The sequence below is a fragment of the Budorcas taxicolor genome, chromosome 15 (genome assembly GCF_023091745.1).
Source record: "Budorcas taxicolor isolate Tak-1 chromosome 15, Takin1.1, whole genome shotgun sequence".
Classification (NCBI taxonomy): domain Eukaryota; kingdom Metazoa; phylum Chordata; class Mammalia; order Artiodactyla; family Bovidae; genus Budorcas; species Budorcas taxicolor.
In genome coordinates this window covers 54,400,114-54,426,149 of record NC_068924.1, presented here as the reverse complement: position 1 = coordinate 54,426,149, position 26,036 = coordinate 54,400,114, and the positions used below count along the sequence as shown (strand labels likewise).

The window sequence follows — 26,036 nt, the reverse complement described above, 5'->3', positions numbered from 1 at the left end:
TTGCTTTTTCGATGGTCCAACGGATGATGGGAATTTGATCTCTGGTTCCTCTCCCCTTTCTAAATCTAGCTTGAACATCTGAAAGTTCTCAGTTCACATGCTGTTGAAGCCTAGTTTGGAGAATTTTGAACAATACTTTGTTAGCATGTGAGATGAGTGCAATTGTGTAGTAGTTTGAACATTCTTTGGCATTGCCTTTCCTTGGGATCAGAATGAAAACTGATCTTTTCCAGTCCTGTGGCCACTGCTGAGTTTTCCAAATTTGCTGGCATACTAAGTGCAGTACTTTCATAGCATAATCTTTTAGGATTTGAAATAGCTCAGCTGGAATTCCATCACCTCCGCTGGCTTTGTTCATAGTGATGATTCCTAAGGCCCACTTGCCTTCACACTCCAGCATGTCTGGCCGTAGGTGAGTGATCACACCATTGTGGTTATCTGGGTCATGAAGATCATTTTTGTATGGTTCTTCTGTATATTCTTGCCACCTCTACTTAATATCTTCTGCTTCTGTTAGGTGCATACCATTTCTGTCCTTTATTGTACCAATCTTTGCATGAAATGTTCCCTTGGTATCTCTAATTTCCTTGAAGAGATCTCTAGGCTTTCCCATTCTATCGTTGTTTTCTTTGCACTGATCACTGAAGAAGGCTTTCTTACCTCTCCATGCTATTCTCTGGAACTCTGCACTCAGATGGGTATATCTTTACTTTTCTCCTTTGCCTTTAGCTTCTTCTCTTTTCTCAGCTATTTGTGTGGCCTCCTCAAACAACAATTTTGCTCTTTTGCATTTCTTCTTCTTGGGGATGGCTTTGATTACCATCTCCTGTATAGAATGCTACTGAGAGGTCAAATAAGGTGATAAAAATGTATATTGAATCTGGCAAGAGGAAGGTCATTGTTGACTTTGGCAACAGCAATTTCTGTGAAGTGAAGGGAAGAGATGCCTAACTGGGATGGGAGGGAAATAGAGAGAGGTGAGTAGAGAGAAAAAAAGACCCTGATGCTGGGGAAATTTGAAGGCAGGAGAAGAGGATGACAGAGGATGAGATGGTTTGATGGCATCACTGACTTGATGGACATGAGTTTGCCTAAACTCTGGGAGTTGGTGATGGACAGGGAAGCCTGGCTTGCTGCAGTCCATGGGGTCGCAAAGAGTCGGACATGACTGAGCAACTGAACTGAACTGAGTAGACAGAGGAGAAAATCAAGTGGTGTTGATGTGATAAGGAACTGAACACTGACTCAGTAGCTAAAATCTTGAGTTTTACACACGGTCAATGGAGAAGTAATTTTTAAAAACACGGGAACTATTTGAGCATGTTTGATGCAGATGGCAGTGACTGAATGTAGTGACTTTCTGAAGACTGTGGCAGAGCAAGAGACTGGGGTAGGGTATGGAACTACAGGAGTGAAGTCTTTGAGTGGGAGGGGATAAATTCAGAGCCCCAGGAAGGTGACACTGGCCTTTAACAGGTTTGGTATAGTTCTTCCATAGTAATAGGAGGAAGAAGGTGATGATAGAAAGATGAGGGAATTCTTGACTGATTCTGTCTATATTCTCAATGAAATACTGAAGAAGATATCAGCAAGGAGCACAGGGTATGAGGCCAAAAGAGATATAAAAAGAAATCTGAAAAAAGAAACAGGTGTAAAATAATGGTTCTGGGAAGTGAAATTATGAGGGAAATGTAATTGCACTGCTTTGTGGCATTCAGTGCTTATTTGCAATTTCTGTTTAATAACTTAAAAGTGAGGTCACTCAACAAAGGGATGTGACTTCTATGAGAAATACTTAGCTACTCAGTTCAGGCACATAGTAGGCAGGTAACTGAACTTGATCTGGGCTAAATATTACTCAAAAAGCAAGAGGTAAGGGCTTTAAGGGTATCTATATGGATGGGTGAGAATTATTATAATTGAGGACCACAGATTATAAACTTTGTAAAAAGGGGAAAGAAGAGAGGCAAAATGTACTTCCTCCTAGTCTTTTCATTATTATTTATAAAATTGATATCATATTATACAAAGTTTTACATCTTTATAATATTTTCCCATGTAAACAGTCTTCAAAAATATTACTTTAGTTTAGGTATATCACAGCATATTTAGCAACTGTTAAATTGTTGTTTTCTTTTTGTTTGGCCACATCTCATAGCCTGTGGGGTCTTAGTTCCCCAACCAGGGATTAACCCAGGTGTCAGCAGTGAAAGTGCTGAGCCCTATAACCACTGGGCCGCCAGGGAATTCCAAAAAATCTTCCTACTGTTAAACATTTAGATCATTTAAAATTCTTTATCACACATGATGCTGTGATAAATATCTTTGTGAAACATCTTTTCTGTATCTCTGATTACTTTCTTAGGAAGCAATCCTAGGAATGCAATTACTGGATCAAAGTATATGTCCATTGTTTTTCTGTTTAAAGTACAATAAAAGTAATTTTCTTCTCCCTGAACCATTTGAGTCAGCCAGTGACATGAGGTTCCACAACTCCAAAGTAGTTTAGTGCACATTTCCTACAAGGATATTCACTCAAGATTATATGCCTTGATTAAGTGAAATTTAGCACAGGAATGCAAGGTTGGTTAGATATGTGAAAATAAATCAACATACTAGACCATACTAATATAATAAAGAAGAAAAACCACACGATTATTTCAAGAGATACAGAAAAAAATCTGAAAATTCCAACACTTTTTCTTGATAAAAAGACACAAACGAGGAATAGAAGGGAACTTTGTCAGCCTAATAAAGTTAATACTATAATTAGTGGTGAAAACCTGAAAGCTTTCTTCTTAAGATCAGGAAGAAAACAAGGATGTCTGTTCTCTCCACTTCTATTCAACAGTGTCTAGGATACAAATGAATATATACGCAAAACAGAAACATATTCGCAAATATAGAAAACAAACTTGTGGTTACCAAAGAGAAGAGGAAGAGGGAAAGGACAATTAGAGTGTGGAATTAATAGATACAAATTACTACATATAAAATAGATAAGCAACAAAGATACATAGCATACCACAGCCATTATCTTGTAGTAATTTATAATGGAATATAATCTGTAAAAATATGGAAATCATTATGTTGTACATTTGAAACTAATACAATAATGTAAATTAACTATATTTCAATCAAAAATAAAACACTGTGCAAGAAGTCCTAGTCAGGGCAGTTAGGCAAGAAAAATAAGTGAAAGGCATTTAATTGCTAAAGAAGAGGTAAAAGGATCTCTATTTACATATGACATGATCTTATACATACAAAAAACCCTAACGAATCCATATACATACACACATAAAACTATAAGAGGTAAAAACAAGTTCAAGAAGCCTGCAGGAATAGGAGCAATAGGCAAAAATAATTTTATTTCTATTCAATAGGGATCGGAAATCAGAAAATGAAATTAAGAGAACAATTTCATTTATAGCATCAAAAAGAATATAATACCTATACAAAAGAAGTCAAGACTTGCACATAAACTATAAAACATCATTGAAAGAAATTTAAAAGACTTAAACAATTGGGAAGACATCCTGTGTTCAAATATTGGAAGCCCTAATATAGAGATGGCAATACTTTCCAAAGTATGGATTTAATGCAATCTCTTTCAAAATCCCTTTTCATACTGTTCATGGGGTTCTCTAGGCAAGAATACTGAAGTGGTTTGCCATTCCCTTCTCCAGTGGACCACGTTTTGTCAGAACTCTCCACCATGACCCATCCATCTTGGGTGGCCCTGCATGGCATGGTGCATAGTTTCATTGAATTAGGTCCATGTGATCAGATTGGTTAGTTTTCTGTGATTGTGGTTTTCAGTCTGTCTATCCTCTGATGGAGAAGGATAAGAGGCTTCTGGAAGCTTCCTGATGGGAGAGACTGACTGAGAGGGATATTGGGTCTTGTTCTGATGGCCCCCATGCTCAGTAAATCTTTAATCCAATTTTCTGTTGATAGGTGGGGCTGTGTTCCCTCCCTGTTATTTACCTGGGGCCAAACTATGGTGGAGGTAAAGAAGATAATGGCAACCTCCTTCAAAAGGTCCCATGCACATACTGCTACACTCAGTGCCCCCAACAAAGCAGGAGGCCATCAACGACCCACACCTCCACCAGAGACAGTGAAGAAGAACTAAAGAGCCTCTTGATGAAAGTGAAAGAGGAGAATGAAAAAGTTGGCTTAAAATTCAGCACTCAGAAAACTAAGATCATGGCATCCGGTCCTATCACTTCATGGCAAATAGATGGGGAAACAGTGGAAACAGTGACAGACTTTATTTTGGGGGGCTCCAAAATCATTGCAGATGGTGACTGCAGCCATGTAATTAAAAGACACTTGCTCCTTGGAAGAAAAGCTATGAGCAACCTAGACAGCATATTAAAAACCAGAGACATTACTTTGCCAACAGAGGTCCATCTAGTCAAAGCTATGGTTTTTCTAGTAGTCACGTATGGATGTGAGAGTTGGACTATAAAGAAAGCTGAGTGCAGAAGAATTGATACTTTTGAACTGTGGTGTTGGAGAAGACCTTTGAGAGTCCCCTGGACTGCAAGGAGATCCAACCAGTCCATCCTAAAGGAAATCAGTCCTGAATATTCATTGGAAGGACTGATGCTAAAGCTGAAACTCCAATACTTTGGCAACCTGATGCTAAGAACTGACTCATTGAAAAAGACCCTAACGCTGGGAAAGATTGAGGACAACAGGAGAAGGGAACAACAGAGGATGAGATGGTTGGATGGCATCACCAAGTCAATGGACATGAGTTTGAGTAAACTCTGGGAGTTAGTGACAAGACAGGGAGGCTTGGTGTGCTGCAGTCCATGGGGTTGCAAAGAGTCAGACACGACTGAACGACTGAACTGACTGACTGACTTTCAAGATCCCAACTAACGTTGCAGAAATTGATAAATGCCAGGGACTCAAAATAGATTAAACAATTTTTAAAAAGAAGAATAAATTTGGAGGATTCACAGCTCCCAATTTCAAAATTTACTACAAACCTACCTGAATCAAGGTACATAGAGGTCAGTGGAATTGAATCAAGAGTTGAATCAAGAGTCAAGAAATAAACTCATAAATTTATAATTGATTGATTTCTATAGGGGTACCATGATATTTCGGTGGGGAAAGAACCTACATATCCACAATACCACCAACAAAATCAAGAAATTAACATAGATTAATTACTACTACATAATCCTCCAACCCCATTAAATTTTTCTAAGTGTCCCAATAATATCATAAGTATAAGCACATGCACACACACACATACATGCACACACATATACATTCACAGGATCCAGTCCAGAATTATACAGTGTATTTACTTCTCATGTCTTTTTAGTCTCCTTCAATCTTGAACAGTTCCTTGGTCTTTTCACTTTATGATCATGGATACTTTTGAAGATTACAGGCCACTTGTTTTATAGAATGTCACTCTTATATTTTAATATAGCTGTAACTAATAATTCATAGACTGTTATATAAACAGATCCTTCCAGATTAGCGCTATCCAATACAGTAGGCACTAGGCGTATGTGGTTATTGAGCGTTTGGAGTAATCTAAACTGAAATACAGGGCAAGTGTGAAATATATACCCAATTTTAGGCTGTGAGACATTTCATTTATAGATTTTTATATTATATGTTGAAATAATAGCAATACTTTGGATATACTGAGTTAAAATATATTATTAAAATTAATTACACCTATTTCTTTTTAATGTGGCTTTTTAAAATGTGACTACTGGAGACTACTGGAAATTATACAAGTAGTTCACATTATATTTTTTTTCAAATCTATTTTTTAATTGAAGGATAATTGCTTTACAGAATTGTTTTGTTTTCTGTCAAACCTCAACACGAACCTCAACATTATATTTCTATTGGACGGTGTTATTCTAGAAGATTCTGGGTTAGAAATGGGGAACAAAGAGGTTAAAAGATTCAGGACAACCTATATGACCCCCTTAGAGCAAGGACAGTAAATAAAAATCCTAGCATAGCTCTAAAACCCTGCTAGTTAAAGGAACCAGACCATTCAACTGGACACCATAAAAGAGACATAAAGGAATATAGCAGCTAAGAATAAGAATACATTATTTTGGTGAACTGATTTTATCTTACCAGGATGTCTGTATGGCATTTCACTTTCTAATCCTGCTCTAAAGCCATACATGCCTTAAGAGAGGTGGTCAAAAACTCATACTGCTCTTGTTTAGTTTCTCTCTGGACCACTTCTTTGCTTGCCTCTTTACTTCACTTATTCAACCTGGATCCTTTGGCCTGAAGTAAAAACTCCAGGGATTATAGATCTCATCTTTTTTCTCTTGTCTCAATATCAGCCTCTAGAAATTTGCTCTTTCCTCAAATATGAAGTGTCTCTGGATTAAGAGAAATAAGCATTTAGTAAATTTTGTCATTACTGACCTGCATTTCATATTTCAGAGTCATGTGGAAGCACCAGGATCCCATTCCTACCACTGAAATTAAAACAAAAAAACAAACAAAAAAAACAATTAGCATGAAATTCTTTGTAGGGGGCCAGAGTGATTTGAAAAAACAATAAGACATTTTAAAGCACTGAGTTTTAAGAACAAATTTGTGAAATCCTGTGGCAAGATATACCAGACCCTGCCTAAGCTCTATCTATAATTGATGAAATTTTGGAACAGAAAAAAAAAAGCATAAATTCTCGTAAATTCCCTCCACTAAGTGATTTACTAGATTAATCAATATTCTCCATTTTTTTGCATAAAATGTATTATGGATGCTAGGGGTAAGCTTTAATGCTCAGAGCTGGTTAGCTACTCTTCAGTACTTCTTTGTATTTCTAATCCAAATAGTTGAAGTATATGCTTAATAAGAACAAATCAGTTATGTTTGTTTGTTCCCAAACTTGTTAATGCCACTGCATTTAGTTAACAGAAATATGACTGCAAAAAGATAGCTACTGTTTCTATAAAAACTACTTAAAATATTTCAAGAAATGTTTAAAACACACTTAATAAAATTGAGTTGCTAATAAAAATTGCTCTTGATATCTGTATATATATGTTACAAATTAGGGAAAATTCTGTATTCATGTCTTGAAGTTCTTTCCAAGTGCTTCTATTTTAAATAAATCGTTTTTATTCTAAGGTTTAAAATTTTCTGTTTGTTTTTCAATGCAAAAAAGACTAATCAGAACTATAATTAGGGTACTATATTCAAAGGCCATGCTCTGCATCAAATCATTGTCAAAGATTATACCACTATGCTTCAATTAAAATAAAACTTAAAGATGGCTATATATATCTTTCAATAATTATAGCTTTGACTCTTTAAAAATTAACAGAATAAATATCACTCCCAATCACATCTGATAATACAGCTTCTACTGTGATGAAGCTCAGTTCAATAAGCCTTTATTGAGTACTTCCTATTTGCCAAATTTAACTACAGATGCTGAGGTACAAAGATAAGATCCAGTCATTGGCCTTTATGAAGCATACAGACTAATCGAAGAGACAGGCCGATAAACAGAAGATACCAGTACATGGAGAAACGGGGAGAAAAAAAAAGATATGCATAGAGTGAACTTCCTTGGTGGTTCTGCTAGTAAAGAACCTGCCTCTCGATGCAGGAGACATGGATTTGATCCCTGGGTAGGGAAGATCCCCTTAAGATAGAAAAGGCAACCTGCTCCAGTATTCTTGCCTGGAAAATCTCACTGACAGAGGAGCTACAGTCCATGGGAGTGGACATGACCGAGAGCACACGCATGCACATGCACACACACACTACACACACACTACCATAGAAGCACAGCCCTTGGGAAGAGTTGGACACGACTGAGAGCAACACACACACATACAGACACACACACACACACTACAGACACACACACACACTACACACTACCATAGGAGCACGGTCCTTGGGAAGAGTTGGACACGACTGAGAGCAACACACACACACACACACACACACACACACACACACACTACACACTACCATAGAAGCACAGTCCTTGGGAAGAGTTGGACATGACTGAGAGCAACACACACGCTACACACTACCGTAGAAACACGGTCCTTGGGAAGAGTTGGACACGACTGACAGCAACACACACACATACAGACACACACACACACACACACACACACACACACACACACACTACACACTACCATAGGAGCATGGTCCTTGGGAAGAGTTGGACACGACTGACAGCAACACACATACACACACACACTACACACTACCATAGGAGCACGGTCCTTGGGAATAGTTGGACATGACTGAGAGCAACACACACACTACACACTACTGTAGAAGCACGGTCCTTGGGAAGGGTTGGACACAACTGAGAGCAACACACATACACACACACACTACACACTACCATAGGAGCACGGTCCTTGGGAATAGTTGGACACGACTGAGAGTAACACACACACACACACAAACTCTACCATAGGAGCACAGAAGATGAGACTTACGAAGGAAGCCAGAGAAGGCAAGAATGATGCCAGAGGAGTCTGTCTCAAGGATATAACAGTTAGCCCAACAAACACAGTAAATGTGGATGTTATCAAATCATTTGAACAAAGCCATTAGAGAAAGATTTCAAACCCTTTGTTACTCTTGGTTAAAAAAAAAATCAGTACTGATATTATCACGTTTTTTTAGTGCTCAAAAGGAGATGAGAGAAGTAAAGAGTTACTGAACTCATCTTACTAAGGAAATGAGGAAGTGGGATGGTGGCTGTCCTTTTTCAAAGGAGAAACCAGAAAATTAGATAAATTAATGGCAGGAGAAAAAACCAAACCTTGTGAGCTATTTAAACTCATACAATATATTATAAAGTAAAAAGATAAAAATGAGGTGAATGACTGTTTATCCTGAAAGGCAGACTGGCCACTTAATCTATGTCTCACTCAAGGGCTGTTTTTATCCAAACGTTTCCAAATATTCTCTTGTCACTGTTTACTATATCACATTAAAGCCTGATCTTTTAAAAAACTGCTACAGCTTATTCCCTTTCGAAACTCCATTTAGAGTGCAAAGAAATAGAATATCACCTTTCTCCTTACAATATTTTGTATTTTGCCACTATAAAGCAAACCACCAATTTTTGCTAAAATGTATTGGCTTTATTGAGATGCAATTCACATGTGTGTGTGCATGCTCAGTCATGTCTGACTCTTTGCAACCCCATGGACTATAGTCCGCCAGGCTCCTCTGCCCATGGGTCTCTCCAGGCAAGAGATCTTTCTACTGATCTCTACTCCACTGATCTCTCTACTGTCTACAGTTTTGCCTTTTCCAAACTGTCATACAGTTGGACTCATACAGTAAGTAGCCTTTTCAGACTGGCTTTTCACTTAGTAATATGCATTTATGGTTCTTCCATGGCTGTCCATGGCCTTATTTATATAGCACAGTTCTTTCTAGTGCTGAATAATATTCCATTGTCTGGAGGTCCCGCAGTTTATTTCTCCATTCACCTATTAAAGGGCAGATTAGCTCCTTTCAAGTATGGCATTATGAATAAACCTGCTATCTGTGTGCAGGTTTCTGTGTAAACAACAGTTTTCATCTCTATCAGGTAAATGCCAGGGAAAGTTCGATTATATGGTGAGAGTATGTTTTGTGAGAAACTGCCAAACTGCTTCAAAGTGGCTGTGCCATTCTGCATCCCTACCAGCAATGAATGAAAGTTCCCGTTGCTTCAAAACCTCAGTTCCTTTTCAACAAATATTTACTGGGCACTTAATGTTCCATGGATCACAGCCTTATCTAACTCAGTGAAACCAGGTGCCATGCTGGTAGGGCCAGCCAAAATGAATGAGTCACGGTGGAGAGTTCTGACAAAACGTGGGCCACTGGAGAAGGGAATGGCAAACCACTTCAGTATTCTTGCCTTGAGAACCCCATGAACAGCATGAAAAGGCAAAGATAGGACACTGAAAAATGAACTTCCCAGGTCGGTAGGTGCCCAATATGCTCCTGGAGATCAGTGGAGAAATAACTCCAGAAAAAATAAAGAGATAGAGCCAAAGTGAAAACAACACCCAGATGTGGATGTGACTGGTAATGGAAGTAAAGTCCAATGTTATAAAGAACAATATTGTATAGGAACCTGGAATGTTAGGTCCATGAATCAAGGCAAATTGGAAGTGGTCAAAAAGGAGATGGCAAGAGTGAACATTGATATTTTAGGAATCAATGAACTAAAATGGACCAGAATGGGCATATTTAATTCAGATGACCATGATATTTACTACTGTAGGCAAGAATCCCTTAGAAGAAATGGAGTAGCCCTCATAGTCAACAAAACAGTCCGAAATGCAGTTCTTGGGTGCAATCTCAAAAATAACAGAATGATCTCTGTTTGTTTCCAAGGCAAACCATTCAATATCACAGTAATCCAAGTGTATGCCCCAACCACTAATGCCAAAGAAGCTGACGTGGAACAGTTCTACAAGACCTTCCAGAACACCAAAAAAGATATCCTGACATAAGGGGGCTGGAATGCAAAAGTAGGAAGTCAAGAGGTACCTGGAATAACAGGCAAGTTTAGCCTTGGAGTACAAAATGAAGCAGGGCAAAGGCTAACAGATTTTTGCCAAGAGAACACACTGGTCATAGCAAACACACTTTCTCAACAACACAAGAGACAACTCTACATATAGACATCACCAGATGGACAATACCAAAATCAGACATCTTGGAGTGCAAAATCAGTGGGCCTTAGGAAGCATCACTACGACCAAAGCTAGTAGAGGAGATGTGAATACCAGACCACCTTACCTGCCTCCTGAGAAATCTGTATGCAGGTCAAGAAGCAACAATTAGAACAGGACATGGAACAATGGATTGGTTCCAAACTGGGAAAGGAGTAGCACATCAAGGCTGTATATTGTCACCCTGCTTATTTAACTTATATGCAGAGTACATCATGTGAAATGCCAGGGCTAGATGAAGCACAAGTTGGAATCAAGATTGCCAGGAGAAATATCAATAACTTCATATATGCAGATGACACCACCCTTATGGCAGAAAATGAAGAGGAACTAAAGAGCTTCTTGATGAAAGTAAAAGCGGAGAGTAAAAAAGTTGGCTTAAATCTCAGAAAATTCAGAAAACTAAGATCATGGCATCTGGCCCCTAGCACTTCATGGCAAATAGATGGGGAAACAGTTGAAACAATGACAGACTTTCTTTTCTTGGGCTCCAAAATCACTGCAGATGGTGACTGCAACCATGAAATTAAAAGACATTTGCTCCTTGGAAGAAAAGTTATGACCAACCTAGAGACCATATGAAAAAGCAGAGACATTACTTTGCCAACACAGGTCCATCCAGTCAAAGCTATGGTTTTTCCAATAGTCATGTATGGATGTGAGAGTTGGAACATTAAGAAAGCTGAGAGCTGAAGAACTGATTTTGAACTGTGGTGTTGGAGAGTCCCTTGCAAGGAGATCAAACCAGTCAATCCTAAAGGAAATTAACCCTGAATATTCACTGAAAGGACGGATGCTGAAGCTGAAGCTCCATACGTTGGCCACCTGATGGGAAGAACTGACTCACTGGAAAAGACCCTGTTGGCAAAGTAATGTCTCTGCTTTTGAATATGCTATCTAGCTGGGTCATAACTTTCCTTCCAAGGAGTAAGCATCTTTTAATTTCATGGCTGCAGTCACCATCTGCAGTGATTTTGGAGCCCAGAAAAATAAAGTCTGACCCTGTTTCCAGTTTCCCCATCTATTTCCCATGAAGTGATGGGACTGGATCCCATGATCTTCGTTTTCTGAATGTTGAGCTTTAAGCCAACGTTTTCACTCTCCACTTTCACTTTCATCAAGAGGCTTTTTAGTTCCTCTTCACTTTCTGCCATAAGGGTGGTGTCATCTGCATATCTGAGGTTATTGACATTTCTCCCGGCAATCTTGATACCAGCTTGTGTTTCTTCCAGTCCAGCATTTCTCATGATGTACTCCGCATATAAGTTAAATAAGCAGGGTGACAATATACAGCCTTGACGTACTCCTTTTGCTATTTGGAACCAGTCTGTTGTTCCATGTCCAGTTCTAACTGTTGCTTCCTGACCTGCACACAGATTTCTCAAAAGGCAGGTCAGGTGGTCTGGTATTCCCATCTCTTTCAGAATTTTCCACAGTTTATGTGATCCACACAGTCAAAGGCTTTGGCATAGTCAGTAAAGCCATAAGATCTATTTCATTGGTTATGCTCTTTAGGTCTTCCAGATATTGGTTGATATATTTTGTTCACCCCATTTGTCTTGTACCGAATTGCAGCATATTAAAATCTTCTGTTATTCTATTTAACTAGACCATATAATGTCCATACACTATTCTTCAGTCCTTATCCTATCATTGTTTTAATCTTAGATTTATAGTTAAATGTATTAAAAGTTCATTATCAGACATTTGCCCAAGTCTGCCTAGTTTTCTCCTAGTTGAATGAACATAATTCTCCAGACAATGCAGTCAGTAGAGCTTTCTGTACTGAAGGTGATGTTCTATGTCTGCACTGCCCAACGTGGCAGCCATAAGCCACATTTGGGTACTGAGCACTTGAAACATGGCTAATGTGATGGAGGAACTGAAATTTACATTTTATTTAACTTTCATTTATTTAAATTTAAACTGCCACATGTGGCTAGCAGCTACTAAATTAGACAGAGCAATACTCATGGATTCATCTGGAAGGAGTCATGTGTGTAGTTTTCAATGAGTACTTGTATGTTTAAAACTGTTTTTCCACAACCTGGATACCTGAAAAACAATTTGGTTAGAATATAAAATCCTTGGTTTGCCCTAAAAATGCAGTCACACTGATGCTTTTCTTTTTTATGTTGCTGAGGTCTAGCGCCAGCCTAATTTTCTTGCCCTTATGAGTAATCTGGTCTTTTTCCCTAGAGCTGTGAGAATTATTATTATTTTTTTTTCATTTTTAAAATCCAGTAATTTTACTAGTCTTTTTCAGAGTGACCATTCCGAGTCAGTTTTACAATACAAAAATGTACCTTTCAAAATCTAGAGTCAGGTCTTCTTCCATTTTCAAAAAGTCATTTTTCTAATTAATTTTAAAACTATAGTTTTAAATATAAGATCTGTATCATTGTTTTATTTTCCTTTTTCGGGAACTTTAATTACAATTATATTGAATCTTCTTTGCCTGTCTTCCATTTCAATCACTTTTTCTCTCACTCTTTATTTATTTCATTTTCATTCTCTTGCTGTGTGTCTCTTTCTTTTTCCTTTCTTAAACAGTCTTTATTAAATACTCAACACATTGTAATTCAGGATTCATTTCTTTCCTAAGTTTAATCAATTTAATTTTATTTCTTTTGGGAGGTGAGGAAGCTATTTCTGTTAATATTTTTAAATTAATTTTTATTGGTGTTATTAGTTTTTAAATTTTTATCTATTTTTTTGGTTTGAGGCTAATTCAGTTAGGAATATCGTGCTGCAGTTTCTTTCTGCTTTATAATTAGTATGGCACCCCACTCCAGTACTCTTGCCTGGAAAATCCCATGGACGGAGGAGCCTGCTAGGCTGCAGTCCATGGGGTCGCTGAGAGTTGGACATGACTGAGCGACTTCACTTTCAATTTTCACTTTCATGCACTGGAGAAGGAAATGGCAACCCACTCCAGTGTTCTTGCCTGGAGAATCCCAGGGGCGGCGGAGCCTGGTGGGCTGCCGTCTATGGGGTCGCACAGAGTCGGACACGACTGAAGTGACTTAGCAGCAGCAGCAGCAGCAGTGGGAAAAGAATAACCACGAATCAAAAGATATTGATTCTCATTTCCTGTTTTCTTATTACAGTAACTGCATAGATGCAGACTGACTTTGGTGGGGTCTATTTTGTGGAAAGAGTAAAGGTTTGGGGTGGCTTAAAAATTCCTAGTTTGAGACTGCCCCCTTCTGAATAAAGAAGGTTACATTCCCTTTCCATATATATTTGTTTGTTTTGGGGGCAGGGGGAGAGGGCCAAGCAGGGAGAAGGGTCTACTGTATTTTAGTTGTTTTGTTTCAGTAGGATCTTAATTCCTGCCTCTAACTTCATTCTTTTCCAACACATCTCCAAAGGCTATCTTCCCTCTTTCTAGTTACCTCTTTCCCAGAAGCAATACCCTTTCAAAACTGCCACATGAGGCCTTGCATACTTTCAAGTCTTTTACTGTGTACTTGCCACTACTATGATTTACCAGGTCTTAGAATGTTTTCAGAAATTTTGCATTTATCATGAAGCTTTCCCTTTCTCTTGGTATTTTGTCAGATTAAGTCCTCAACTCTTCTCTCCTCTTTTCCACGTAGTTTTTCAAACCTCCCAAAGTCTAAAATATTAAAGACTGGTCTGTTAGAATTTGATATTTATTTCTTGTTTAAAAATTATTTGAAGCTCATAGTATTCTTTGGCACCCCACTCCAGTACTCTTGCCTGGAAAATCCCATGGGCAGAGGAGTCTGGTAGGCTGCAGTCCATGGGGTCACGGAGAGTCGGACACGACTGAGCGACTTCACTTTCACTTTTCAATTTCATGCATTGGAGAAGGAAATGGCAACCCACTCTAGTGGTCTTGCCTGGAGAATCACAGGGATGGGGGAGCCTGGTAGGCTGCTGTGTATGGGGTCGCACAGAGTCGGACACGACTGAAGTGACTTAGCAGTAGGAAGACTGAAAGTGTGAGCTGCTGCTGCTGCTAAGTCACTTCTTTAGTCATGTCTGACTCTGTGCAACCCCACGGATGGCAGCCCACCAGGCTCTGCCGTCCCTGGGATTGTCCAGGCAAGAACACTGGAATGGGTTGCCATTTCCTTCTCCAATGCGAGAAAGTGAAGTCACTGAGTCATGTCCAACTCTCAGCGACCCCATGGACTGCAGCCTACCAGGCTCCTCTGTCCATGGGATTTTCCAGGCAAGAGTACTGGAGTAGGGTGCCATTGCCTTCTCCAAAAGTGTGAGCTAAGAGTGGCTTATTTACTTTCCTTCTTAATCTGTACAGTTGTCTACAAGGATGAGAGGACAAATTCTGAGAAGGTCAGTATTATTCTAGGGCAACTTGGAAGTCCCTCAAATCTTTTTATTCTGTTATTACCGATTGTGATTTGTCGGTATTTTACAAACATTCTTAAAACACCCCAGGAAATAAAGCAAAAGGTTAAGTTTGTGAATAAGTCTTCCTACTGAAGATCAATCAAGTAACTTTCTCAAAACACCACATATATGAGATACAAAAATTAAACTCTCTCATCAGTTCAGTTCAGTTGCTCAGTCGTGTCCACTCTTTGTGACCCCATGGACTGCAGCACACCAGGATTCCCTGTCTATCACCAACTCCAGGAGTTTACCCAAATTCATGTCCATTGAGTTGATGATGCCATCCAACTGTCTCATCCTCTGTCATCCCCTTCTCCTCCCACCTTCAATCTTTCCCAGCATCAGGGTCTTTTCCAATGAGTCAGTTCTTCTCATGAGGTGGCCAAAGTATTGGAATTTCAGCTTCAGCATCAGTCCTTCCAATGAAAAGTCAGGACTGATTTCCTTTAGGATGGACTGGTTGGATCTTCTTGCAGTCCAAGGGACTCTCAAGAGTCTTCTCCCAACACCACAGTTCAAAAGCATCAATTCTTCGGCTCTCAGCTTTCTTTAAAGTCCATCTCTCACATCCATACATGACTATTGGAAAAACTCTCTCATACACAGTGACTAATATAATTATATAGAATCAGATATGATACACTATATCTTACAGTTTTGTGGTAATTAGATAAATATTATTGTGTAAATAACATCCACCTTGAATTAAAACAAAAGAAACTGTTTAGCTTAGAAATTTATATAAAAAACAGACTAGAACCTACTTTCTTTGCTAGTTTTGTTTTTATGATGATAATGCAAGAACATGAAAGAATGATTTTCCCATCTTAGACTCTGATAAAGTTCACTTATCTTCCATGTCACATTTATTGAGGACCACTAACTTGCCCGACAATCAGTATACAAATATAATTAAGATGCAGTCCCTGTCTCATAGACAAGTAGAAGAACAGGAATAAGCTGTAAAAAGTTAGATACAACAGAATAGTCTTTAGAAAAAGTTTTATAACTCTAGCAGGGTGAGCAGGGAGGAAGATGGGAATAAAATCAGGCAGGAGTACAAACGGAGCGTTAACTCTGTAAGTTTATTTCTTTAAAAAGGAAAAAGTAAAATCTGAAACAAATATTGCAAAATATTAAGATCTGACAAAGCAGGATGGTAGGATACATAGGTGTATTTGCTATATTATCCTTGTTCTTTTCTGGATGCTTGAAATATCTTGTTATTTTTTTTAAAAATTTACTCAAAATATAGTTCAAATACTGGCAAGATTTGTGTAATTTAATTCAGAACTTTCAGAATATCCTCAAGTTGTATAATAAACAACACAAAATTAAGAAACAATTTTAGGAATGAATAAGAAAAACCGACTGTCTGAATACTGTACATCATTTTTTTACATCATTCTTAGATGAAGTGTTATACATACCTGTGAGTGCTAAATAGGAAGCAGTGTACCGCTTTTCCAGTCCACTTCTAACACTCTGCATCGCACCAAAAATTGGAGGTAAAATCATAATCAGGTTACTCACTGTATTCCCTATAGGAAAAGAAAAGCACAAGAAGATAATGAGATTAATCAATATTAATTTAAATTAAAAGGAGGTGGCTCAGTGCTACAGATTTCGCCTGCCAATGCAGAAGACGCAAGAGACATGGGTTCGGTCCCTCGGTTGGGAAGATCCTCTGGAGAAGGAAATGGCAAGTCACTGCAGTACCCTTGTTTAGAAACTCCCAGGGGCAGAGGAGCCCGGTGGGCTACAGTCGGTGGGGTCACAAAGAGCTGGACACCACTGAGTGAGCAAGCACAGACATGCACTTAAAGATACACAGTTAGCCTTTAGCAAAAATAAAGCAGGTGACTTCTTAGAAAGATGATAGAGAGATACTTAAAAGGTGCTAAAGGAAAATAATTTTCTCAACAAAAAATTCTTACAGAAATTGAAGCAAAATAAAGATACTTTCAAACAAATGAAACTAAGAAATTTTCAACCAGAACATCCACTAGAGGATCTAAATTCTCAAGGTAAAAAGCTAAAGTACCTCAGAATAAACCTCAAAGATAACAGCAAAAATGGAGTTGGAAAAAGCAGCTTATACCAATACTTCTGAAAGAGTGGTCCATTTGCCTTTATAAAAAAAAACATTTTACTTGTTTAGATTTCATCATTCATCTTCATGAAGTTTCTTCAAGGATTTATAGGTACTGTATTCCTTGACTTCCTAAGTGCTTGCGAATATTGTCTTTTGCCTTTATACTCAAAAGATAACTTAGTTATAAACTTTTGGTGTCTTTTTCTCAGAAAGTTAGAAGTACTATTATACTGTCTTCCAGACTGAATATTACTATGAAGAAGTTTAAAGCTAGTCTGAATTTTTTGTATGTGACTTCCTTTTTTGTCTGTACTCCTGATGAATTCTTTCTTTCTACTTGACTGTGTATTTGAGTACAACTGGGCATCCAGTATTCTTGCCTTGAGAACCCCATGAACAGTATGAAAAGGCAAAACAATAGGATACTGAAAGAGGAATTCCCCAGGTCAGTAGGTGCCCAATATGCTACTGGAGATCAGTGGAGAAATAACTCCAGAAAGAATGAAGGGATGGAGCCAAAGCAAAAACAATACCCAGCTGTGGATGTGACTGGTGATAGAAGCAAGATCTGATGCTGTAAAGAGCAATATTGCATAGGAACCTGGAATGTCAGGTCTATGAATCAAGGCAAATTGGAAGTGGTCAAACCAGAGATGGCAAGAGTGAACGTCGACATTCTAGGAATCAGAGAACTAAAATGGACTGGAATCGGTGAATTTAACTCAGATGACCATTATATCTACTACTGTGGGCAGGAATCCCTCAGAAGAAATGGAGTAGCCATCATGGTCAACAAAAGAGGCCGAAATGCAGTATTTGGATGCAATCTCAAAAATGACAGAATGATCTCTGTTCGTCTCCAAGGCAAACCATTCAATATCACAGTTATCCAAGTCTATGCCCCAACCAGTAACGCTGAAGAAACTGAAGTTGAACGGTTCTATGAAGACCTACAAAACCTTTTAGAACTAACACGCAAAAAAGATGTCCTTTTCATTATAGGGGACTGGAATGCAAAAGTAGGAAGTCAAGAAACACCTGGAGTAACAGGCAAATTTGGCCTTGGAATGCAGAATGAAGTAGGGCAAAGACTAATATAGAGTTTTGCCAAGAAAATGCACTGGTCAGAGCAAACACCTTCAACAACACAAGAGAAGACTCTACACATGGATGGTCAACACCGAAATCAGATTGATTATATTCTTTGCAGCCAAAGATGGAGAAGCTCTATATAGTCAACAAAAACAAGACCAGGAGCTGACTGTGGCTCAGATCATGAACTCCTTATTGCCAAATTCAGACTCAAATTGAAGAAAGTAGGGAAAACCGCTAGACCATTCAGGTATGACCTAAATCAAATCCCTTATGATTATACAGTGGAAGTGAGAAATAGATTTAAAGGACTAGATCTGATAGATAGAGTGCCTGATGAACTATGGAATGAGGTTCGTGACACTGACGGGAGACAGGGATCAAGACCATCCCCATGGAAAAGAAGTGCAAAAAAGCAAAATGGCTGTCTGGGGAGGCCTTACAAATAGCTGTGAAAAGAAGAGAGGTGAAAAGCAAAGGAGAAAAGGAAAGATATAAGCATCTGAATACAGAGTTCCAAAGAATAGCAAGAAGAGATAAGAAAGCCTTCTTCAGCGATCAATGCAAAGAAATAGAGGAAAAGAACAGAATGGGAAAGACTAGAGATCTCTTCAAGAAAATTAGAGATACCAAGGGAACATTTCATGCAAAGATGGGCTCGATAAAGGACAGAAATAGTATGGACCTAACAGAAGCAGAAGATATTAAGAAGAGATGGCAAGAATACACAGAAGAACTGTGCAAAAAAGATCTTCACGACACAGATAATCATGATGGTGTGATCACTCATCTAGAGCCAGACATCCTGGAATGTGAAGTCAAGTGGGCCTTGGAAAGCATCACTACGAACAAACCTAGTGGAGGTGATGGAATTCCAGTTGAGCTGTTTCAAATGCTGAAAGATGATGCTGTGAAAGTGCTGCACTCAATATGCCAGCAAATTTGGAAAACTCAGCAGTGGCCACAGGACTGGAAAAGGTCAGTTTTCATTCCAATCCCAAAGCAAGGCAATGGCAAAGAATGCTCAAACTACCGCACAATTGCACTCATCTCACATGCTAGCAAAGTAATGCTCAAAAGTCTCCAAGCCAGGCTTCAGCAATACGTGAACCGTGAACTCCCTGACGTTCAAGTTGGTTTTAGGAAACGCAGAGGAGCCAATTGCCAACATCCGCTGGATCATGGAAAAAGCAAGAGAGTTCCAGAAAAACATCTATTTCTGCTTTATTGACTATGCCAAAGCCTTTGACTGTGTGGATCACAATAAACTGTGGAGAATTCTTCACGAGATGGGAATACCAGACCACCTAACCTGCCTCTTAAGAAATCTGTACGCAGGTCAGGAAAAAGCAGTTAGAACTGGACATGGAACAACAGACTGGTTTCAAATAGGAAAAGGAGTACATCAAGGCTGTACATTGTCACCCTGCTGATTTAACTTATATGCAGAGTACATCATGAGAAATGCTGGACTGGAAGAAACACAACCTGGTATCAAGATTGCCGGGAGAAATATCAATAACCTCAGATATGCAGATGACACCACCCTTATGGCAGAAAGTGAAGAGGAACTAAAAAGCCTCTTGATGAAAGTGAAAGTGGAGAGTGAAAAAGTTGGCCTAAAGGTCAACATTCAGAAAATGAAGATGATGGCATCCGGTCCCATCACTTCATGGGAAACAGATGGGGAAACAGTGGAAACAGTGTCAGACTTTATTTTGAGGGGCTCCAAAATCACTGCAGATGGTGAGTGCAGCCATGAAATTAAAAGACACTTACTCCTTGGAAGAAAAGTTATGACCAACCTAGATAGCATATTCAAAAGCAGAGACATTACTTTGCCAACAAAGGTCTGTCTAGTAAAGGCTATGGTTTTTCCTGTGGTCATGTATGGATGTGAGAGTTGGACTGTGAAGAAGGCTGAGCGCCGAAGAATTGATGCTTTTGAACCGTGGTGTTGGAGAAGACTCTTGAGAGTCCCTTGGACTGCAAGGAGATCCAACCAGTCCATTCTGAAGGAGATCAGCAGATCAGCAGATTTCTTTGGAAGGAATGATGCTAAAGCTGAAACTCCAGTACTTTGGCCACCTCCTGCGAAGAGTTGACTCATTGGAAAAGACTCTGATGCTGGGAGGGATTGGGGGCAGGAGGAGAAGGGGACGACTGAGGATGAGATGGCTGGATGGCATCACGGACTCGATGGAGGTGAGTCTGAGTGAACTCTGGGAGTTGGTGATGGACAGGGAGGCCTGGCGTGCTACGATTCATGGGGTTGCAAAGAGTTGGACACAACTAAGCGACTGAACTGAACAGGGCATCCAGATAAGACAGATTTTATACCTACCCTATCTCTATATATAGCTAAGTAAGTATAGTATTAAAGACATTGTTGACTCTAGTTAGACTGACAATCTAACTACAGCTGTGGTGCTACAGATATAACTTGCAATAACCTCAGCACATGTCATATACCTAGGTACAAATCTAACAAAAGGTATGCAAGATATAATACTAACAAAACTCCCAGCAGGTTTTCTGGGGACAAATTGATAACCTGATTCTAAACTTTATATGAAAATTTAAAAGGCCAAAAAGAGTCAAGACATCTTGTGTACCAACAAAACTAAAGTATTTATACAACTAGATATCAAGGCCTATTAAGAAGATAAAGAAGTAGAACAAATAAGATTCCAAGAATAAACTAACATTTAGCCACTTGATTTATGACAAACACGACCCTGAATACAGTATGAAAAAGACAGTCTTTTCAATAAAGGTAAATGGATCAACTGGATATTTAATCTATGGGAAAAAAAAATGAACCTTGACCCCAACCTCACACTTCTTATACAAAAAATAAATTCCAGATGTACTGCAGATCTAAATGTGAAAGGCAGAACAGTATAATTTTTAGAAGAAAACATAGGAGAACATCTCATGACCTTGGAGTAGCAAAGAGTTTTTCAATAGGACACAAAAACAATTAACCACAAAGGCAAAAAGATTAAACAGTCAAGAAGCTAAGACTTTAAATAAAGAATAAAAGGTTGCTTTTAAAAAGATGATTTAAAAAATAAGAGATATGAAATGACTTTGTAAACAAGAGGATAAATACATACTAGCTAATTTAAATTTACTGAACAAAAAGAATGTACAAAAACTTATCACAGACTGAAAATGTTTGGTTAAAAATGCTATTAGTCTGGGTCCAATCAGGAGAGACAAGTCACAATTATTTGAATAGGAAAAGTTTACTATAAAGAGTCATTAACTATAAGAGGGAATTGTAGTAATGAGAGATATACTAAGTACTAAGTCACTTCAGTTATCCGACTCTTTGCAACGCTATGGAATGTAGCCCACCAGGATCCTCTGTCCATGGGATTCTCTAGGCCAAGAATATTGAAGCGGGTTGCCATGCAGTTCTCCAGGGGATCTTCCTGACCCAGGGATTGAGCCTGTGTTTCTTGTATCAGCAAGCAGGTTCTTTACCACTATTCCCACCTGAGAAGCCCAAAAGATTGGTTCAGTTCAGTTCAGTCACTCAGTTGTGTCCAGCTCTTTGCGACCCCATGGACTACAGCATGCCAGGCTTCCCTGTCCATCAGCAACTCCTGGAGCTTTCTCAAATTCATGTCCATCGAGTCAATGATACCATTCAACCACCTCATCCTCTATCATTCCCTTTTCCTCCTGCCTTCCATCTTTTCCAGCATCAAGGTCTTCCCTAGTGAGTCAGCTCTTTGCATCAGGTGGCCAAAGATTCAGCTTCAGCATCAATACTTCCAGTGAATATTCAGGATTGATTTTCTTTAGGATTGACTGGTTTGATCTCCTTGCAGTCCAAGGGATGCTTAAGAGTCATCTCCAACACCACAGTTCAAAAGCATCAATTATTCAACACTCAGCTTTCTTTACAGTCCAACTCTCACATCCATCCACGACTACTGGAAAAACCATAGCTTTGATTAGATGGACCTTGGTCAGCAAAGTAATATCTCTGCTTTTTAATATGCTGTCTAGGTTGGTTATAGCTTTTCTTCCAAGGAGCAACCGTCTTATAATTTCATGGCTGCACTCACCAACTGCAGTGATTGTGGAGCTCCAAAAAAATAAAGTCTGTCACTGTTTCCATTGTTTACCCATCTATTCGCCACGAAGTGATGGGACTAGATGCTGTGATCTGTGCTTTTTGAATGTTGAGTTTTAAACCAGCTTTTTCACTCTCTGCTTTCACTTTCATCAAGAGACTCTTCAGTTCCTCTTCACTTTCTGCCGTAAGGGCAGTGCCATCTCCGTATCTGAGGTTATTGATATTTCTCCCAACAATCTTGATCCCAGCTTGTGTTTCATCCAGCCCAGGATTCTGCATGATGCACTCTACATGTAAGTTAACAGGGTGACAATATACTGCCTTGATATACTCCTTTCCCAGTTTGGAACCAGTTTGTTGTTCCATGTCCGGTTCTGCTACTTCTTGACCTGCAATACAAGTTTCTCAGAAGGCAGGTAAGGTGGTCTGGTATTCCCCATCTCTTGAAGAATTTTCCACAGTCTGTTGTGATCCACACAATCAAAGGCTTTAGTGTAGCCAATAAAGCAGAAGTAGATGTTTTTCCACAACTCTCTTGCTTTTTCAATGATTCAATGGATGTTAGCAATCTGACCACTGGTTCCTCTGCCTTTTCTAAATCTAGCTTGAACATCTGGAGATTCTTGGTTAACATACTGTTGAAGCCTAGCTTGGAGAATTTTGAGCATTACTTAACTAGAGTGTGAGATGAATGCAATTGTGCGGCAGTTTGAGCTTTCTTTGACATTGCCTTTCTTTGGGATTGGAATGAAAACTGACCTTTTCCAGTCCTGTGGCCACTGCTGAGTTTTCCAAATTTGCTGGCATATTGAGTGCAGCACTTTCACAGCATCATCTTTTAGGATTTGAAATAGCTCAACTGGAATTCTATCACCTCCACTAGCTTTGTTCATAGTGATGCTTCCTAAGGCCCACTTGACTTTACATTCCAGGATGTCTGGCTCTAGGTGAGTGATCACATCGTAGTTATCTGGGTCATTAAGATCTTTTTTTGTATTGTTCTTCTGTATATTCTTGCCACCTCTTCTTAATATCTTCTGCTTCTATTAGGTCCATACCATTGCTGTCCTTTATCATGCCTATCTTTGTTCCCTTGGTATCTCTAATTATCTTGAAGAGATCTCTAGTCTTTCCCATTCTATTGTTTTCCTCTATTTCTTTGCACTGATCACTTAGGAAGGCTTTCTTATCTCTCCTTGCTATTCTTCAGATGGATATATCTTTCTTTTTCTCCTTTGTCTTTCACTTCTCTTCTTTTCTCAGCTATTTGTAAGGCCTCCTGAGACAACCATTTTGCCTTTTTGCATATCTTCTTCTTGGGGATGGTTCTGATCACAACCTCCTACACCATGTTAGGAACCTCAATCCATAGTTCTTCAGGCACTTTGTCTATCAGATCTAATCCCCTGATTCTGTCACTTCTACTGTATAATAGTCAGGGATTTGATTTAGGTCACACCTAAATGGTCTAGTGGTTTTCCCTCCTTTCCTCAGTTTAAGTCTGAATTTTGCATAGGAAACTGGAATGTTAGGGCCATGAATCAAGGTAAATTGGAAGTGGTCAAACAGGAGATGGCAAGAGTAAATATCAAACACCCTTAGGAACTTGTCCTTAATCTGCCCTCTAGGATGCCAGGGAAAAGTGATCACCTTGAGTGGGAAGCTAATGGCCACTGGAGCTGCTGACTGCAGTAGTGAATGAGCTGGCACTGGAGAAGCCACAGAAGCTTCAGGATCTGGGCACTGCATGGATGAACACTTACACTGCAAGGGTCAGGCACTTAAGAAGCCACCAAGCCAGCACACCAGAACCAGGAAGGGAAACTCTTCCTCTTGCAATATCTCTCCAGCGCCCTCTACTGACAAAATTTAACATCTGGCTAGTCGGCAAAGGAAACAAATTTAAACAGCACAGGTCCATTTCCACAGAGCACGCAATGAATGATGAATTTAGATCTAAGAGGTAATATACTGATAATTATTATTGATAACAATTATAAAACTATGTTTTTACCGAAACATATGTTTATTATTGCTGGGCCAAACTATGCTTGGTGATGTTTCCCCAAGCACCAAAGTAAGAGAGTTTTAAGATAGTAAAGCAATGGTTTTTTTTTCCTACAATGTGGTTATCTTGTTTTTATAATTTAAAATTAAAATATTAATAATATAAATAAATGATAGAAAATAAAGACTAAATTTCTTCTACTAAGAGTTTAATTGAGCTTGAGCTGCTTCCAGAAAATTCAATTAAAACACAGGGTTTTTCCCCCCAGAAATAAAACTAGAGATTCATTCATATACCACACAATAGTGTACTAAAACATTAAAGTAAGAAAAATCTTTTTTTTCTAAAGGGAATCCTGTTTGGATACGGACAAAAGGGATTTTTTAAATTCTAAAACTATGGTATTTTTATACTCTGAAACACGGTATCTTTGAATTCTCTCAATACAAATTATGGGTGAGGCTGACAACATTTCAGTAATTTCAAAATTTATTAATCGGTAAAGTCATCTTTTAGCAAATGATAAGAAAACTCAAGTATCTAAAGCATAAAAAAGAAGGTCAGGGGAAACAGGAAATGTGCGAAAGAGTTAAGTTTGGAATAATGCTGAACAAAGATGCAGTAGCTTCAGCATGACCGCAGGTGGAGCCTGCAGTGTGCTCAGCAGTCTTAAAACGGCTCGTAAACTGGGCAAAATACATGAGTCCTGGGACAACAGAGTAGACAATTTAGAGCTCAGCTTTATTTACAATTGTATAACCACCACCCAGAGCTAAGGGTGAAAAAATAGAAGCATTAAAACCCGGTGAAGCTGAAAAAGTGATCTATACTGCTTCACTGCCACTGCCAAGGAGCCCTCCCAAGCAGTCAGCAAATGAGCTAGATGAAATCAGTTACCGGTTTGAGCCTGAAAGCAACCTGGTACCTTCCTCAAAGCAAGTTCATTTTGTCAAATATTTTACTGCCTATCCAAGTGTTCAAATAATATTAAAGACTCTCAGAGCTTCAGAGTCTTTGGAGCTGGGAAAGGGGAGATCAACTCATTTAATCTCAATTAAGGAAGGCAACATTCTGTTCATACTTATTACCACTTTCTGTGTGAACTTGGCAATTTATTTATGCTTAAGTCTTAGTTTCTTGACCTATAAAACACAGGAAAATACTATTTAAATAATTAAAATGATGAAAATAAATACAACCAAATAACACATTATAAAGATTATTTCTGATATGAGAAAGATCCATGGAACATTATGTAGGTAGGATCTTCTACAATCTTGCTGTGCTAAAAATTCAGTGCTGCCTGGGAATTGTCTTAGTACTTAAATCAGCTCCAGAACAGTTGTCACAAGGGAGAAAGTCTGTCTTCCAATCCAGACAAGGAAAGTTGAGTACTCTGATTCACCAAGTTTAAAATATACATATATGTATATGTGTCTGTGTGTGTGTGTGTGTGTGTGTGTGTGTGTTACAGGTGCTCCTTAGCAGCTTTTTTTTTTTTAAGTCTTTGTTAAATTTGTTACAGTACTGCTTCTGTTTTATGTTTTGGTTTTTTGGCCACAAAGTATATGGGATCTTAGCTCCCTGACCAGGGATAGAACCTGTACCTCCTGCATTGGAAGGCGA

At 38.8% G+C, this 26,036-nt stretch overlaps 1 protein-coding gene across 1 annotated transcript in view; it reads right to left on the bottom strand.

The window, feature by feature from the left end:
• ACER3 (alkaline ceramidase 3) overlaps positions 1–26,036 on the bottom strand; it is a 141,918-nt gene that overhangs the window by 68,862 nt on the left and 47,020 nt on the right. The window contains exons 2-3 of the mRNA XM_052653093.1: positions 16,553–16,663; positions 6,436–6,488 (exon numbers count right to left, since the gene is read on the bottom strand). Of these exons, the coding sequence (XP_052509053.1) occupies positions 6,436–6,488; positions 16,553–16,663 (164 nt within the window). The remainder of the gene's footprint in view (positions 1–6,435; positions 6,489–16,552; positions 16,664–26,036) is intronic.